Source organism: Gambusia affinis, linkage group LG07 (genome assembly GCF_019740435.1).
Source record: "Gambusia affinis linkage group LG07, SWU_Gaff_1.0, whole genome shotgun sequence".
In the NCBI taxonomy this organism is placed as follows: domain Eukaryota; kingdom Metazoa; phylum Chordata; class Actinopteri; order Cyprinodontiformes; family Poeciliidae; genus Gambusia; species Gambusia affinis.
Genome location: NC_057874.1, coordinates 13,311,178 through 13,327,773, shown reverse-complemented (window position 1 = coordinate 13,327,773; position 16,596 = coordinate 13,311,178). Strand labels below are relative to the sequence as shown.

At 40.0% G+C, this 16,596-nt stretch overlaps 2 protein-coding genes across 4 annotated transcripts; both read right to left on the bottom strand.

The window, feature by feature from the left end:
• Nucleotides 1-147: 147 nt before the first annotated feature.
• LOC122834200 (phosphatidylinositol 5-phosphate 4-kinase type-2 gamma-like) lies at nt 148-11,531 on the bottom strand. 3 transcript variants are annotated; one of them, XR_006371154.1, is made up of 10 exons: nt 11,033-11,531; nt 10,859-10,956; nt 9,028-9,124; nt 8,419-8,568; nt 7,245-7,391; nt 6,444-6,482; nt 4,960-5,073; nt 4,389-4,853; nt 3,673-4,258; nt 148-1,469 (listed from the first exon to the last, which is right to left on the bottom strand). XR_006371154.1 is itself a non-coding variant. In XM_044122394.1 (10 exons), the coding sequence occupies exons 1-10, from the start codon at nt 11,186-11,188 to the stop codon at nt 4,178-4,180; spliced, it is 1,239 nt and encodes a 412-aa protein (XP_043978329.1). In that variant the 5' UTR covers nt 11,189-11,527; the 3' UTR covers nt 3,082-4,177. The 3 variants fall into 3 exon arrangements, 2 of the variants coding, with proteins under 2 accessions (XP_043978329.1, XP_043978328.1); XM_044122394.1 differs by lacking the exon at nt 148-1,469 and having other exon boundaries at nt 3,082-4,258; nt 4,389-4,492; nt 4,601-4,853; nt 11,033-11,527; XM_044122393.1 differs by lacking the exon at nt 148-1,469 and having other exon boundaries at nt 3,082-4,258.
• Nucleotides 11,532-12,699: 1,168 nt separating this feature from the next.
• On the bottom strand, nt 12,700-16,064 carry LOC122833989 (insulin-like growth factor-binding protein 3). The gene is made up of 4 exons (XM_044122024.1): nt 15,682-16,064; nt 14,927-14,955; nt 14,727-14,846; nt 12,700-13,562 (listed from the first exon to the last, which is right to left on the bottom strand). Exons 1-4 carry the CDS (start codon nt 15,992-15,994, stop codon nt 13,458-13,460), a joined length of 567 nt encoding a protein of 188 aa, XP_043977959.1. The 5' UTR covers nt 15,995-16,064; the 3' UTR covers nt 12,700-13,457.
• Between the last annotated feature and the right edge of the window lie 532 nt (nt 16,065-16,596).

The following is a 16,596-nucleotide window of genomic DNA, read 5'->3' as shown; positions in this document are numbered from 1 at the left end:
ACCTGTCTCTGAAAGTCAGTATTTTGTAGAACTGCCTTTCAGTGTACTTACTTACAGCTGTGAGCCCTGTTGTTTCTGGTCGTTGTCCTGCTGGAGGATGACCCTCCGCTCCAGTCTCAAGTCTTTCTGCTGCGTCTTACAGGTTTTTCTCCACAATCATCCTAAATTTAACCCCAATCATCAAATCTGATAAGCTTCCCTGCATCTCCACACCATCATGTTTCTGTCAGGACTTTGGGGTTTTCATTTGCTATCCTTGGATATTCTTTCTGTGATTGCATCAGTTTGTTCTGTTTCACTCTTATTTTAGTTAGATTTTGTGTATATCTTGCAACCTGTCTACATTTGGTTAGCGTTTGTCACATCTAGATTTGGCTTGGGATTTTTTTTCTGCTCTCCTCTGCCATTTCTCTCTCTGTTTCTCTCCTCACCTTGCCCTCTGCTCTCCTCTCACACCTGCACCTTGTTTTCCATTGATGTCCGTTGTCCCAGCATTCAAACTTCCAGTGTTTTACCACCTCTCCTTTGGTCACTCCTTGCTGGATCCTCCGGTTACATCCCGTTTAACCCCATGAACTAGTCTCTGTCTGTTCCTGCTCCATGTGTTGTCCTGCTAGTTTTTAACTTCTTGTTTTATTATTATTTTTAAGCAAATACTTAACTATGATTGATGAGCCTGTATTTTTCTCTGCAGGTTTAGTTAATATTCTGAAAAACATTCCAGCATTTAGAGTCTAACTTCCAACCACCTTTGGCTTTTACACCAATATGCATTAATGTTTATCATGATCCAGGGTGTTTAACTCTTTAACCAGCCTTTGTGCAACTAGCATTACTTTCTCTAATACAGTACAGTTATTCAAGCTCCACACACTTGAGTAAACACATCCAGAAATCTTGACTTTAAGTTTAATTTCTTAAACTTCAAGTGGAAATGTCTTTCTTTATATCTGATGGATAAATGAGAAGGATGAGGGAGGTGTGGGCAGAAAATAACTGGTTTGCTCTGAGCTTCTTTTCGGTTATCTTGTGCACGATCTCACTGAAGCAAGATCTCTCAAGGTTGTTTGTCTCAAAGCACTCCCACATTGAAAAGGAACAACAAAAAAAAGTTTGCTAAGAAAAATGAATCATCAATACCGAGATCCGAACTGATGGGTTTATAACCAATTAAAAAGTGTGTCCTTGCAGAATGTTGGATCGTTGAACAATACCGAGCTGCTGAGGTTACAGAGGTTTACTTTTTTGTGGTTTGAGTCCATTAACAGGGGGGTGGGAGGAGGCGGGGATTGGATGTGCGTAAGCTTTCAGAGCTTGTTGCTGCAGTTTTGGGACATGTATCTAAGGCAGAAGTTGAAAAATTCACGCCACTTGTTTTTAACCTTCATATCCTTTCTGTGTTTTGAATTGTCCATGTGAAGCAGGAGCATCAGGAATGTGTGCCAGGAGCTCTGGGATTCGAGATGGGCCTAAATAAAGACAAAAAAATGAATGCTTCATCTCAGAGAGATTCAACTTCAAAGGGACACCTAGAAATATGAATCACTCCTAATGCATCTTAACATCATGTGGTCAAGTTATAAATGTAGTAACTAACTGTGTATAAGTCTAAACTAAGAAACAAAGAAAACTAATACAATGTTTAGCAGTTGGGTTTGTGCATTAAAAGCCACTGGATGCAGATATTTCCTCCAACAAAGAAGAAAAAATACATATTTTACACTCTGATATGTTACAAGTGTGTTTTTATTGCAGTTTTTACATGAAGGTCCAGCACAAAGTGGAAGAATAATAACTCATGAATTTTACTTTTTTTTTTTATTAATCAAGTAAGAACAATGGCTTCCCTGCATTTGGTTAGATAACAAAATACAGTGGTAAAAAAATCTGTTGGTAGGACTTATTATTTGTATTCTACACCTTTACAGGAGAGTGATAAGAAAAATATCTCTGTTGAAATAAAGCCAGAAGATGTAATAGCTGAGATTCATAACCAAAACAATTTTTTTTTTATTCAAAATGAAAGATAAAGACTGAACACATTCTCTGCTTTTCACCATATTTGGATTGAGATTGGGTCATTTTGTTAGTTATTTTTGTTTGTTTGTAAAACAATGTATCGCAGACAGACTCCCGGTTGTTGTTGCAGCAAAAGGTTGTGACGCAGAGGAGCTGAATACAAACACACACCACACTTTTCAGCTTTCATTTCTACACAGTACTTGTCTCTTTAGAATCATGCGTTACTTTACGTTTTATTGCATAAAATCCCATTAAGAGAAACTTGAGTTTCTGGTTCCGACTCGGTGCCATTAACATGTCTGCATGGCAGCGCGCTGCCTGAACACCGAGCCAGGCTTTTATTATATTACTGAAAAGTGCAATAATGAAACTCCTGACCAAATGTAGCCAACTGGCAAGGTGAAATGTTTTAAGGACAGAAATAACACAGCCTGTTTTTCTCGCCTCATTTGCAATTTTAATCAGCTTTTAACAGGAAAAGCTGAAACATTTTAATTAGTTGTGTCGAAGAGGTCAGTCAGAACATTTCATCACGTTTATAATGGAGTCTTTCCATATCACCACCCATGCCAATATTCCCACAAAGTGGAGGTGAAAGTAGATAGACAAATGAATTTGTCACATCACTAACTACACACAAACTATGACACATTTATTAACGTATTTTTATTCACTGAAAGTTTTCTAAAATAAAGTCTAAGGATGCAGATTTTTGCTCCCAAAGAGACTTACTTTGACTCTCTTTAATTAAAACTCTTTAATCTTTTCCTGAGAGTCAAGACGACCAAAATCTAAAAACAAAATAAGAGTCAGGAACCTTTTCAGTGTAAAGCTGCAGGTGATAGGAGGGGATTAAAGTGCCAGACATGGCTGGGATAAATACGATAAAACCCAAGTTACCCATTTCTGTTGTCACTTACGTCTGGCCATACAATTTCATTCTGCATTTTCAAATTAATAAAAAGCCAAAAACATTTTCTTTTTATTGTTGGCTGTTGACTTTTAGACAAACGAGGTTAAAAAAAAAAAGGCTATAGAATCAAGAGAACATTTTGTGTAACGTAAAAAATGTCATAGGAAGTGTCATACTTCAGAGTAATGTTTTATTTGTTTGTTTCAGATCCCGACTACCAACTGGGAATGCAAACATCACCGTTAAAATATTAGTGCAATTAGCACAATATATTGCTGCATCTACAATTTAAACCTGCTTATTCAGATTTTATGTGACTGACCAACTCAAAGTAGTTCATAATTGTATAAATGAAAAGAAAGACAGCTAAAAAAATGTAAACACTGAGCCATGTTTAATCAGAAACGTCTGAATAAGATCCAATGGTTTCAGAGGTCGTTTTGAACAGAATCTTTATGTGTGTCATTTAATCTCAGTATAAATCCATTTGTTCAACAAAGGCCTCAGAGGTTCGTAAAACATTATCGACCAACGCAGGGTCAGGTTTTAAATCCATATCTCAACTTCTGAACATCCCACAGAACTCACAAAGGCACAAAATGTTTCATTTTTTTTAAATCCAGCACCTCACTCAACTTGCAGTGAGCGCAAACCAGAAATATCTCTGACATTTAACACAGAAAAGTAAGTCACATGACTTCATTAGAAGAGGTCACGTGACCAACAGGTTTACTCACCAGAGAAAATCTTTTTCAGTCCTTCACTCCCTGTGAGGGAGAGTGAAATGAAAAGCTCTCTGCTAGTAATGTCGACCCGTCTTCTCTGTCCAAAACACAGACATCTTGGTCTTCAACGTTGTGTCGTTTCTGCTTTAGGTGAGTGCAAATCGCTGCAGGATTTTTCCTCTACAGCAGATTTTCAGTAGTTTTGTTTTTGCTTTGCCTTTTAATAAAAGTCCACTTAGGATAGCCAAATTGTAAATTGTCTCTGGCTGTCTTTGCCTAAACTTGAAGAGGCTCACAATAAAATAAGCCTTCAGAGAGACTGTGCATCATCCGAAAACAGGACGAGTTTGGCACGACTGAGGCCAGAACTATGCTCCAGATTGAATGATCTTAATGTGAGCACATTTTAATAAGTTTAATAAACATAAATACTTCTGCATAGACTTTTTAGCTGTAAATGTTGAGTGCTTCTTGTGGGTATTGTGCAGTTGGCATCAAAACACAATCAATCCTTGAGCTAGGCAAAGATCTTCGCGATGAACTCCTTGAAGCGTTTGGCGTACTGCTCAGGATGAACCGTTGTGATTTCAGCTCCCGCCTGCAGAGCACAAAGAGAAGCACGGCTGACAGAAAAAACAAGGAAGCAGAGGATGAAAGCCACCCTTTACGCCGGAGACGTGTTGCGTCCCCACGCTAAGCAGCCCCTTTTAAGAGTAATGCTCTCTCACCCCGTGTTTGACAGCCCTGGCAGCGTGAGCGGCTTTCTTCTTGGCATCATACTGCGTCAGCACATCAATCAGACCCATGAAGTACACCTCCCTCCTGGGAGCACCTGCGAGGGAATGATTCACGGCGTCTGTTGAGTGACAACTGGCGCCGAAGTACGGCGAGCGTTCGCCATTTGCAGCTCTGCGTGAGGCGACGCTCAGGTGCCACTCACCCACGGCGCTCTGAACGGCGTACACGTCCACATAAGGGTCGAACTCCCCAGGACCCATGGGCTTGAGCGAGCTCATGTAGCCAGCGATTCCTTCAGGGGAAGTGGAGCACGGAGGGGCAGCCGGGTCATTTTCATCCTCCTCTTCCTCCTCGCAGGATGACTCCGCGTCGTCCTCCTCCTCTCTCTCAGCTCGCTCGGTATCATGGATGCCCAGCAGCAGGCTGTAGTCCATGATCCTCATGCGCACGAGAAACTGAAACGAGGACAACAAAAAAAAAAAAAAAAAAAAAAAAGGGTTTCTATCGCTGAAACCTTTAAAAAGGTTTCTATCGCTGACACTAGACGCATTACTTCCTCACCTCGATGTCTCTGCTGAGTTTGTTCGTCACCTTCTCTTTCTCCTCTTCGCTCACATAGATCTTCTGCATGTTATTCAAGAAGTCTGCATCCTTGTACGTGGGCAGCTCTTTGACCTGAACAAACACTGTTATGCTCCACATTTTGTTTTGTAAAAGTGACACAACAGTTTTGTGCATTTCAGTCCCCGGTGTTCTTATTTAGGTCTGCTTGTCCTTTGCTCCTCTACCCCAGTAAAGGATAACAGCAGGAGAGTACCAGCAGCTACTGCTAAAGTAGCTCATATTTTCAACTGGCCATGCATAATCCTCCTTAATCTCTCACTGACCATTCTTGTTTTGAATGCATAAATCAAATGCATTCAAAAACAATGTTCTGACTACATTTCTTCAGTAAACACACTGCGACCAACACATCAGCATATATTGCAATAGGCCACATTCACACTTAAATTAATAATAATAAAAAAAACAACCTCAAATTGAATTTAGTATCTTTAAGAATCCCTATAAGTTTATCTGGTAATTTTTTCCTTAATGATCTATCGGTCCATACAAGCGGCCGAAATGGGTTTTCTCCGTAGGGTGGCTGGGCTCTCCCTTAGAGATAGGGGTGAGAAGCTCAGTCATCCGGGAGGGACTCAGAGTAGAGCCGCTGCTCCTTCACGTCGAGAGGGGCCAGTTGAGGTGGCTCGGGCATCTGGTCAGGATGCCTCCTGGACGACTCCCTGGTGAGATGTTCCGGGCACGTCCCACCAGGAGGAGGCCCCGGGGAAGAAGAGGGACTATGTCTCTCGGCTGGCCTGGGAACACCTTGGGATTCCTCCGGAGGAGCTGGTGGAAGTGGCTGAGGAGAGGGAAGTCTGGGCCTCCCTACTGAAGCTGCTCCCCCATGACCCGACCCCGGATAAGCGGAAGAAGATGGATGGATGGATGATCTATCAGGTTTCTTGGAATCTTTATCTGCAATCCATGATTTCTTTTTCTCCAGTGACATGAAGGAAACAAAAGGACACTTCGGTCCATTTCTCTTCAAAATGGGAAAAAATTAAAGAAAGACCGATGTGTGTTTATCTTCATGAGCCAAGAAATAGCTTTAAACACAGCGATAAACAAACAACACATCCCCAAATCGGGGTTAGCAAGTCTCCATAGCAACCGTGGGGTGATGTTTACATGCCAGCCACTTGTCTCACATTCAGAAACATAAGGAAGGGAGCGGGGAGAGTTTAAGCTCAATTTGCTGTCGTGAATAAACTGAACCAAGTCGGGTGTAATTTTCACCAGTAATTTAGTGGAAAACAATTATATCATAATGTATTTTTTATCACTATCAAATCTAGTCCAATAAAAAGCTGGATTGCCATAACGTTATTACTACAGTGAGAGATGAGTTTGTTTTAAGGGTTTTTTACTCATCATTTCATTACCAACATATACACAGCACACACAAAGTGATAGAGTGCATAGCTTTAATCTGATCTCACCTTTTCTTTAAAACTTGCTTCTCTAGTCAGCGAGGAGCCCTGAACATGGAAACACGGAGAAAGTAAATCAGCGATACTTACTAAACACATTTGACTGACATGCATCATAACTGGGATCAAATTGCTCTTGAAACGATTGAATTGTAATGAAGTTGGACTGTGTGGATGTTGATGAATATGCAATTTTTAAAATTTGTTTTGGTCTGGTAGGATGTCTTCAGGCGACGTGTTGTAAATTTGTGCGATGAAAATAAGTATGAGAGAAATGCTTTAAGGCATAGTTATGGAAAATCTTTTGTACACGAGCTCAAAGCAAACTAAAGGTCACTGTTTTATGTGACATATAAATACTTTTCAATTCAACAGTCGATTTCCTGTAAGGGTTATTTGTTGTTACGAGTTCATTGGTGTACTAAAGCTCCATGTCAGGGGTCGCTAAAGTGTCCGTGGCCCATTTGAACTCAAACTGATATAAATTTACACAGGCAGCTGATGCAGGGGAACACCTTTTAAAGCTTTTTAGGGTGAAAACGTTCACTGTCTTATTTTTTTTTTTATAAAAAGGGGATTATTTATGGTAGAAATACTGTTTATGTCCACAATTTTATGCTGTTTGGTTTTAAACTGAAAGGTTATTACATTATTAGATTTATTGAGTATAAAACGGTCAGAATGACTATGGTACTTTCTTACTGGCTAGTCATTACATTATTGGAACAGAAATAAACCTTTCCTTGATCATAAGGCAGGTTTCCAGCGTACATTTATGCTGTCCTGACTGATCTCTGAGTCCTCACTCACCTTCAGGTCGTACTTCCTGTGTACTGGCAGCCTGTGGCTGAACATGTTCCTCATCACTAACAGGTAGGTGTCCTCGCTCTCCACCGTCACTCTGTACATGGCGAGGAACTGAGGGAGCAGCGTGCTGCCGTGGGAGGTGACAATATGCTGCAGGAGGACGGAGAACAAAAGACAGACATCACAGATACAGGAGGAAAGCTTTGGTCTCCATGTGCCTCTTAATGCTGATGCTTTCTGAAAAAAACAAACAACTAAACTGGGTATATGTTATGATAACCATTAATCTGTTCAAGAAGGAAAAAAAAAATCATTCATGTTTGATGTTAGGTCTTTGCCAAGGAAATGAGGGATATTGAAGGGCGAGATTCTGTTCTCCAAACAGAAACAGCTCAAAGTTAAAGACAGCTACTATCTCTATGATTAAATGCACGTCCCCATTTAAAATGATCTACATATTAGCAACGTCACTGTCATGCAAAGGTCTTCATACCTTTCCACATTTTATCATTTTACAACTTGTATGTGTTCTGTGGGGAATTTACCAGCAAAAAGCAGATATTTAATAAAGATAAACAAATTAGGGTTTCAAACCTGAGCCTCGTAAAAATCTGAGAAGTGTGGCATGCTTTTGTATTTGTTCTGTTTTACTTAGCGTGGACTGTAATTTTAGAGTCATTGTCCTGCTGGAAGGGAAACCTCGAGTTTTCTTCCAGGTTACCTATCAAGTTGGATTAGCTTCTCTTTCCCTGCTGAAGAAAGCATCCCCACATCATGATGCTGCCACCACCACCACCGTGTTTCACCACAGCGATGCTGAGTTCAAAGTGATGTGAATTGCTACTTTTGTCCACTTGCCCTTTTGCACGTATACCAGAGCATCAAATCTGGGTTTCATCCGACCAAAGAGTTTTCTTTAACGTGTTTCCAGAAAACCATCCTTTACAGCTGGATTCATACTGAGAGACTTGTGCATTTTACACAAGATAATAATTTAGTTATTAAATTAGTTTTAAAGGCAATTGGTTCTACTTGATTCCATTTGCAGCAAAGGGAGCCTGTCGCATAAAATACGTAAAAATTTTGTGATTTAAAGAGACCAAAACATAAAACAGTTCTAGGTTATCTTCCAGTACAAATGATGAAAAAGGAAAACAACTCATGCTTTTGCCAGTACCTGATGATACTCTGACAGGATGCTGTGCATTTCCTCGACCTCCTCGCTGGAAATCTCTTTTACCACCAAAGTGCGGTCGTATGATGTGAGCCGCAGCCCCACGTATTTCCCCTCCTCGTCTCTGAGAGGAGAACTGCGGGTCAGAGAGACCTGAAGGAGAAAGAGGCCACCCAGCATGAAGAACGTCGTTATCGACACGTAATTTCTCCTGAATTAGATTCCAAATTTAAAAAGCATTCCAAAAAAAACAAAAACAGAACATTTTGTACAGATATCTGCAGACTTGTGTCACAGTTTCACACAGAGGCGCCATTTTGTTTTTCTTGAGTAAACTTAACTCGCAGATTTTGCCCTGCTAGTACAAAATGTTGCCCATTATTGTGCGCTAAGCTAATGTTCCCTGTATGTTCTGGAGGATAACTCGGTGCACCACCTGGCACATGCAAATAAGGCACAAAGCCATGCAAATGCAGACTGGAGGACGTCAATAAAAAGCTGCCACAAATGGAGAACACTGAGAGACGTGTGCTTGTGTTCAAATAACACGGTTTGTTCTTCGTCCATGTGTATTTGTGCACTTTAACAAACTAGATAATGTTGAGTTCATACCTGGTAATCTTGATCCTCGATGCCAAAGCGCTCTCGCAGGTTTCTGAACACTTGTGGGCAGTACTCTTTGAATTTAAACTGGCCGGGGAGATTCTCCCTGGGAATAAAAGCAGTTTGATCAAGCAGGACGGTGAGCCACTGTTTACCACAGTCTGTCAGAGTTTATCGATGGCGTCCACTTTCATTGTTTTCAAGTCCTCGCTGTTTTCCTGTTTCCACAGCAGGTCACATTAAAAACACACACACACCCATTCACATCAGTAAATAAAGTTAAAGTAACAACCTTTCAGTTTGAGAAAACGTTTGTTATTCCTCACTGTTATTGAAGTCTCTAAAAGAGCTGCATTCCTGGATGGATTATGGGATTACCGAACAGTTACTCGGTTTTGCTCAGTCGGTTTCCGAGCTGAACTTTAATAAAAAGCAGGTTGCATTTTGCTGTAAAATGCACCATCTGAAAATGGAAAGAGTACAGTAAACCCATCGAGTTGTAGCTGTCCACCAAAACTCGCAGGCCAGATGAAGAGAGCTCTGGAGGAGCTGTAAAGATCCATAACTCAGGTGGGGGAAAACTGTAGACAGGAAAACCGTTCCACAAATCTGACCTTGATGGCAGAAAAGAAAATATTCCCAAGATGTTGCTCTGGTCAAATGAAACCAAATTTAAGCTTTTGGCTTACAGGCAAGAAGAAACATAACGCTGCACATTACACTGAGCACAGTATGGTGGTGATCGTGTTGTGGGGTGCTTTGTTACGGTTTATAGCTGAGTATGACCCAAGCTGCTGAACAAAGACAGAAAGTTACATGAGTCACAGAGGGAACGATGAAGGAGAAGCAACCAGGAGTAACAAGCATGGAAAATATAGGACTAAAGGACTAAAGGGGAACTTGAAATACAGAGGAGATGATAACTGAAGCAAGGATCAGAATATAATGGCACAGGAGGCAAAATAAAAGGAAATTGACTAAGTCAAAATGGCATTATGAGAATGAAAGAAATGTAAGCAGTAGCAAAACAAAACGCAACGATTAATTAGGACCAGAGCAAAAAACTTAAGCAAATCCAACTCCTACGTCCATATGAGCGTGACGTGTGTGTGTTCATACAGGACAGAGTTGGAGTTGCTGAGAAAAAACAACTCAACAACTTTAAAGTTTGCCATAAGCCAAAATAGAGTTGCGGAGGACGCTGCTCTAAGATTTAAAAATCTCATTTTGGACAACATGTAAGTGGATTGGAAAACTAACACAGTGGCATGGTGGTGGAAGCATCATTCTGAGGGGATACTTTTCTTGCTTCTTTTCTAAGTCACATAAAAACTGCTGGGCGTCACTACAGTAAAAATCCCAAGTTCTTTTATTTTTCTGAACTCACTCATTCTACCTCTGTTGTTGACATCTGGATTCCTGAATGGATTATGGGATTATTGAAAGGCCCCTCGGTTTTACACAATAAGTTTGAAAAGTAATCTTAAATGGATACAGTTTTATAGCACAACTTTTAGAAATGGCTACAATGCTCTAACAAATCCCTCATTTAATAGTTTTGCCTCACATTTTAAGGCTAAAGTGTTCCTTTCTTTTTAACTCAGCTCCACAAATAACGTACATTAAGTAAAATAAGCCGTAGCATGTTTGTTACTATTATTGCTTTACTTTAACTTTTTAAAAGCTCTCACTGCCGTTGTATGAAACGTATACTTTTACTACTACTTGAAAGTCTTGTGCTCCCGTAATGATAAACACAAAAACATAAATGGATAGAAAATCTGTGCAGCTTTAGAGGAAGCAGGGCGAGTGTTCCCACAGAGAGAGCAGAGCACATTACTTGTTGAAGCAGTGGTTCATCACTTTGATCTTCGCGTTGGCTTTGAAGTCGTCCGGGAGCAGCATGACAGGTACAGGCACCTGGCCCAGGTCATTAATCTGCGCATGATCAATGGGCGAAATGTTAATGAGCGCCACATGAAAACCGATCTCTGTTCAACGCAAAGTCGAATACCGAGTGATTGACTCCCCACATCAGGACGCTCAGCACCGGGTCGCTGGCTCGGAAGACTTTCACCTTCTGCTGCACGAAGTGCTTCTTCTTCGTCTTCCTTTTGGGCTTCAGAGGGCCCGGGGGGACGGAGGAGGAGGCGGCGCTGGGAGAAGACATCGCGCTGTCTGTCTCAGGTTATCCGTCCCTCGGTCTGAGTGAGCAGGCGTTGCTGTTGCTCCCGTCGAGTCCTGTGTGTATGTAAAGCAGGCTGGAGTTGAAGTCCGCCTGTGGAGTCTCAGCAGCAGCAGCTGAGGCTTTAGCTCAGTGGCTCTGTGCGCTCCAGTAACAGAGAGTGAAACAAGAGCGGAGCTCAGGGACAGTATATACTGCAATCAATGTAATTAAACATTAACTAGATTTATGTGGGTGTTGTATTTATCTCATGAACGTGCGCCTTGTAGTAGCTATTAGCATGGCAGTAACCTTAACAGACGACTGCAGTGAGGTAATTTAACCTGTTATTTTACAGAGACGTGGGCCTGAGCAGAGGCGCAGTGAGGAGCAGGAAACACCGGGGCGCACCCAGCCCCCAACATTAGCGCTCTACTACCACTTGGGAATTATTTAAAAATAACGCACTGAGAAGATGCGTTCGGTCTATTAAATATAGACGTGCATTTAAGTTTTAAATTTTTACATTTAAATTGACTAAATTGCTAATTATTGACTTTTTTAGTGACTAAAAAAAGTTTGATAGCAAACATCTCAAGAGTGGTTTCAGTTTTTATGGCAAAGTGCAATTTTTTTTATATATAAAATATTTATATAACTATATTTGGGTGATGGTGAGAGAGCCAATATTCAACTACTACTACTACTACTACTATTAGTAGTAGTACAAATATTAAATAATAATAGCAACAACAGTGTTTGTGCTGCAGAACTGAGTAATGTGGCTGCATACTTTTACCTCTGGGTGTGAACACTTTTTTTTTTTTTTTTTTTTTTTTTTACATATTTTTAGTATTTTTCAACAGAGCCATGAAATATTTAATTGGGATTAAATGGCTTCATCTTAACCAATATAATCTTACTGCTATGAAATTGACATTGAACTGTTTAAAATTGAATGAAAAACCTTTTGTTTTTTCTCTTATAATGCGTTACTCTTCCCAATTTATCAGTTACTCCTGTTTTAAATTCGGTTCATGCAAATGATGAGCCAGATTAGGATGATATTAAGATCAGTCCAGATATTACTTACATGAACTGATACACAGTTTTGCAGTTTTTAATACATCAAACGTGCATCAGAGGAATAATTTTGAATTGTGGGTCAAAACTTTATTATTAAATATTGATGTTTTAATATTTTTATTATGCTCTCAGGGTATTTGTGCTTTCTTTCACTTAATCTCCTTCTCATCAGTATGTATTCATTTACAATGATCTTGTAGTCTCAGATGTTATCAGTAAGTGTTCTGACTCTTCTTAGAAAGGACAGATAACACTTTCCCGTATGTTAAAGTCCAATACAAGATCCTGTCTCAAAAGATATGTCTATCAGCTATAAAGAAATACAATTGTCAATTTTATTGCAGCCAGTTATAACGCTGCACGAAATGCCACAGGAAACACAAGAAGCCTAAAGGTATTTGATACATTTTTAGGCAGCTAGTCGTCGTCTTTATCATGAGTCCATTTGCTTATGCAGAAAGAAAGAAGAACATTTTTTATACAATATTTTACTTCACAAGAATACATTACACAAAAAGTAGTTCATGGACATTATTGTAATACTACCTAAAATAATCAGTCATCATAACCAATATTAAAAGTCACAGATGTTATAAATAATAAACATTCAGGTTCCTAAGTTCCCTCAAAGGAGTCCTAGTGTTTGCTTTTATATGTAACACTAACATAATGAACAATTTAACATAAATAGACGTATCTACAGTCAGATAAATATGGCGACATGTTTTATGTGCAGCAGGTACTTTTAAAAGAGAGTGGTTTCGAAGGAAAGTAAGGAGGAGCATATTGAAAATATGTAAATGTCATAGAACCTGAACACAGTCGTAAAAGAGTTTGTAATTTCTCATTGCTAGCTTGTGAATGTTCTGTAACTGATTTCTGGCCATTAATAATAAATAAGTTTCATTTGTGGCACTCTGTTCATAATTTCATTCTGTATTTAATTTTATCTGGATTACTTTTAGTTGCAGTCCGATCTCCATCGAATGTGCAGGGCAGCTGAAAGTGAAAGAATCAAATCAGCACAATCTGAGTGTATTCAGCAGAGGGCGTCAGGAGACAAAGTTTGATCGTTACGCATCTCCTCGGGGAGGAAGATCTGCTTCCATCTGACAGAAACGTAACATGTGAAACGACGAGTTCAGGTTTTAGTCCGATGTTCCTTCATCTGTGACGTCTTTCCTGCTCCTCAGCAAATCACGTTGCCCTGTTGTTTAGTCTTCGGTGGGACGTGGAGGCCGTTCTCGTCCACACACCAACACTTTCCACGTTGCTTCCCCAGAGACGACCAGCACTGCACACAAAAGAGCAAATGAGCAGAAATCAGTGCTTAATCAAAAACACCTTGTTTCTGTGGGACTTCATTCAACCTTTAAAGCCTGATGTTATTTCAAAATAATATATCTGCGATACAGGGTTGATGTCAGTGATGTCAGAGGAGTCACATTTTACACTAGAAGATTTAAAGGCTTTAAATGGAAATGTGTATTGCAGCACCACATGGTGTAGCTGCGGAGGCTGTTAGTTGGAGTTCAGTCTGGGGTTCAGGTCATGACCCTGACACCTGTGCTGTATGTCTTCCCTTCTTCTCTACCACTTTTCTGCCTGATGACTGACAATAAAGAACACAAAATCTTATAAAAAGGGATATGTGTATGACTGCATACAAATCACTGACTTAAGTTTTTGATGCAAAGAGAAGTCGGTCTAAAATTTAAAAAAACAGTAGCATGAGGCAGGTTGTTCAGGAAATGACTTTGTTTTTGAGCCACATAATATGGAAGTGGGAGGAGGGCAAGTCGTTCATTTTTTCACCTATGGACACAAAATTGCTCTTTCATCATAAATACATAAACATCTTTTTTTATTAATGGCATTATTGAGTTCAGTTCTTGCCATGATAGGTGGTAGGTAACATTCAGCTCTGAAATTGCCAGCAACAGTAATTTTAATCAGCTCTCTTTCTTTGGTAAAGTTTTTTTTTTTTCTTCCAAATAGTTCCCTGGCACATCCAGAAACATGCAGATCTAAGCGTGGCAACATTATGACTTGATCAAGATGCAGTGATAGTGTATTTAAAGTGGGGCAAAGGTTATATTTATTTAGTTTAGAACTCATGAAAACAACTGGAAGAAAACAAAAAAAACATAAAAATGGAACTTCACCCCAAAATATACAAGCAAAAAAAATAAATAAATAATAATCTTCAGGGACAAGGAGGGATAGAAAAACAGACAACTTCAATTTTACTTTCTATTGCCGTTAATCCACAGTTTTCTGACTTTTCTCTTAATCATCATAACACATCCACCTGGCCAGATATTTTCTTTTCAGGTGAGTCAACCAAATACAATAATACGTGTGTAGTTTGTCTAATACAAACAAAATATCATTAGTTTAAATACGTGGAATGAAACTTGAATTTTCTTATATGCCTTTTCTTTATTTAGAATCCTACCTGCTTCCTTTTGTAGAAACCGCTTTTATCACAGTTGGGTACGTAGATATTTTGATGGGACTTAAATAAATGGGCATCAAGACCTTGGACGACTTTCATTAGAAGTTTGCGACAGGGAGCCTGCAGGAAGAGACGGATACATGCAGTGTTAGCAGTGTATGATAAACAGTTTAAAGTTTGCTGAAATAGATCATTTTTACCTCATTGGGCTCCTCAGTTGGCGCCGGTTCTAAGATCAGACAAATGGAAATACAACAGTCATTGTTTACTTTGCTAACGTTTTCAAGTAGTTATTGTGCATCCTTTAGTTCTATGTTTAACTTGTGGCAGACAAAAAGCCGTCAGATTGATAAAATCCGTATCTGTGGGAAAGTAATGAAAAGTTACAATGAAATTATTTTCTGACCATTCAGCACAGAAATTGTATTCCTGCCTAAAATGCTCTCCAATCAGATTAATGTCAAACCATAATGTTTAACAAAGGAGCCTCAACAGTGGACTGTTATCTCCTGTATACTTAAAGGAATTTATGCAGATATGTATCTAAGAAGGCGTTTGTTGGTCTTGTTTATTGTACTGCTTATGTGGCAGGTATATCTGTAAAAATACAATAAAAGTATTGGAAAAAAAAGCTCTCCAATCACATCCAAAGTAAACTGGTGATTTGCCAGAACCACTAAACCAAAGTTACTCATTCATTCGCGCAGCCCTGCAACAAACCTTATTGAAACACCATCAGCTGATGATGTGCACAGAGTTTCAGACTAATAAAACACATTTTACTTCATAAAACACATAACTCCCGGCAAAAAAAAAAAAAAAAAAAGAATAAAAAAATACCTAACATTTGAAATGACACTGAAATCCGTAGAGGAGAGCTGTATATACATATAGAGGGTCCAGTCGAGAGATGAGGCAGATAAAGTCATTAATAAATCAGCTCTGTATGCCTTACCTGCAGGGTAGACCTGTGGAGTCGGTGTGGTGCTGCTGACATTGCTGCAGACTCCTCTGCCCTCCAGCAGGGCACGCAGGGGCCTCGGCTCTTCCTGTGGAGCTTCACAGCGCAGACCTGGAGCACAGCTCAGAGTGTAGACGCCGCACGGCTCCCCAGGAGCCAGAGAGGCCACGTTCAATCCCACAGGCTTTCCTGTGCAGGTTGGACATCCTCTTGATGGCGTGGTCAGGATGCTCGACAAAGCGACCTCTCGGACGAGCAGTATCAAGATGTTTACATACAGCAGCATCTTAATTTGAAGGCTTTCCATAAGTAATTTCGTCCTAATAGAGGCTGCTGCTACGTTTCTGTAAAGATGTTCTGTCCTCAGAAATGTTGAACTCCTCTGACTGCAGTCTCTCCGTCTATAATAGCTGGGTATAATTTCCTTCTGCCAAGACAGTGATGATAAGGCAGACAGTCACTACTGGCAGCACCTTTTAAGGAGCCTCCAGCAGCGAGTAAAGGTATATGGGAGGGTACGAGATGGAGAATGTTAGATTTTCCTCTCATTTTCACGCAGCTGAGCACACCCCCAGTTTGACAGGACACACACACAAAGACTCACACACGTTCAACCAGTTTGTTGTCTGTCAGCATGGAGAACTGTAGTGTTTTCAACACTGGCATAAATCACAGGTAATCACAGTGTTTAACGCTCCATTGCTCTGACTTTTCCCCATCTGGAGAGTCATTTATTTACGGAGACAATGCCTGAATGTGGTAGACCAGGCCAGTGAGGCAGAACCCAGTCTACCCAGTGACTGAATGAATATTTAGCATCAGTAATACTTTAGATCACCAGATCTCATGCATTTAAAAAGTATTGTGGTTCAAACATGACTTCTGTGAAATTAAAACAAAACAAGAAGA

What these genes read in the sequence shown, in the direction of transcription:
- LOC122834200 (XM_044122393.1), bottom strand. Translation starts at nt 11,188, where the DNA reads ATGTCTTCTCCCAGCGCCGCCTCCTCCTCCGTCCCCCCGGGCCCTCTG. An exon ending in AAGCAAGTTTTAAAGAAAAG is followed by an intron (nt 5,074 to 6,443) that starts GTGAGATCAGAT and finishes GTGTTTGTTCAG; the next exon opens with GTCAAAGAGCTGCCCACGTA. An exon ending in AACTCAGCAGAGACATCGAG is followed by an intron (nt 4,854 to 4,959) that starts GTGAGGAAGTAA and finishes TCCTCGTTTCAG; the next exon opens with TTTCTCGTGCGCATGAGGAT.
- LOC122833989 (XM_044122024.1), bottom strand. Translation starts at nt 15,994, where the DNA reads ATGGAAAGCCTTCAAATTAAGATGCTGCTGTATGTAAACATCTTGATA. An exon ending in CAACTGAGGAGCCCAATGAG is followed by an intron (nt 14,847 to 14,926) that starts GTAAAAATGATC and finishes CTCTTCCTGCAG; the next exon opens with GCTCCCTGTCGCAAACTTCT. An exon ending in GTTTCTACAAAAGGAAGCAG is followed by an intron (nt 13,563 to 14,726) that starts GTAGGATTCTAA and finishes TTTTGTGTGCAG; the next exon opens with TGCTGGTCGTCTCTGGGGAA.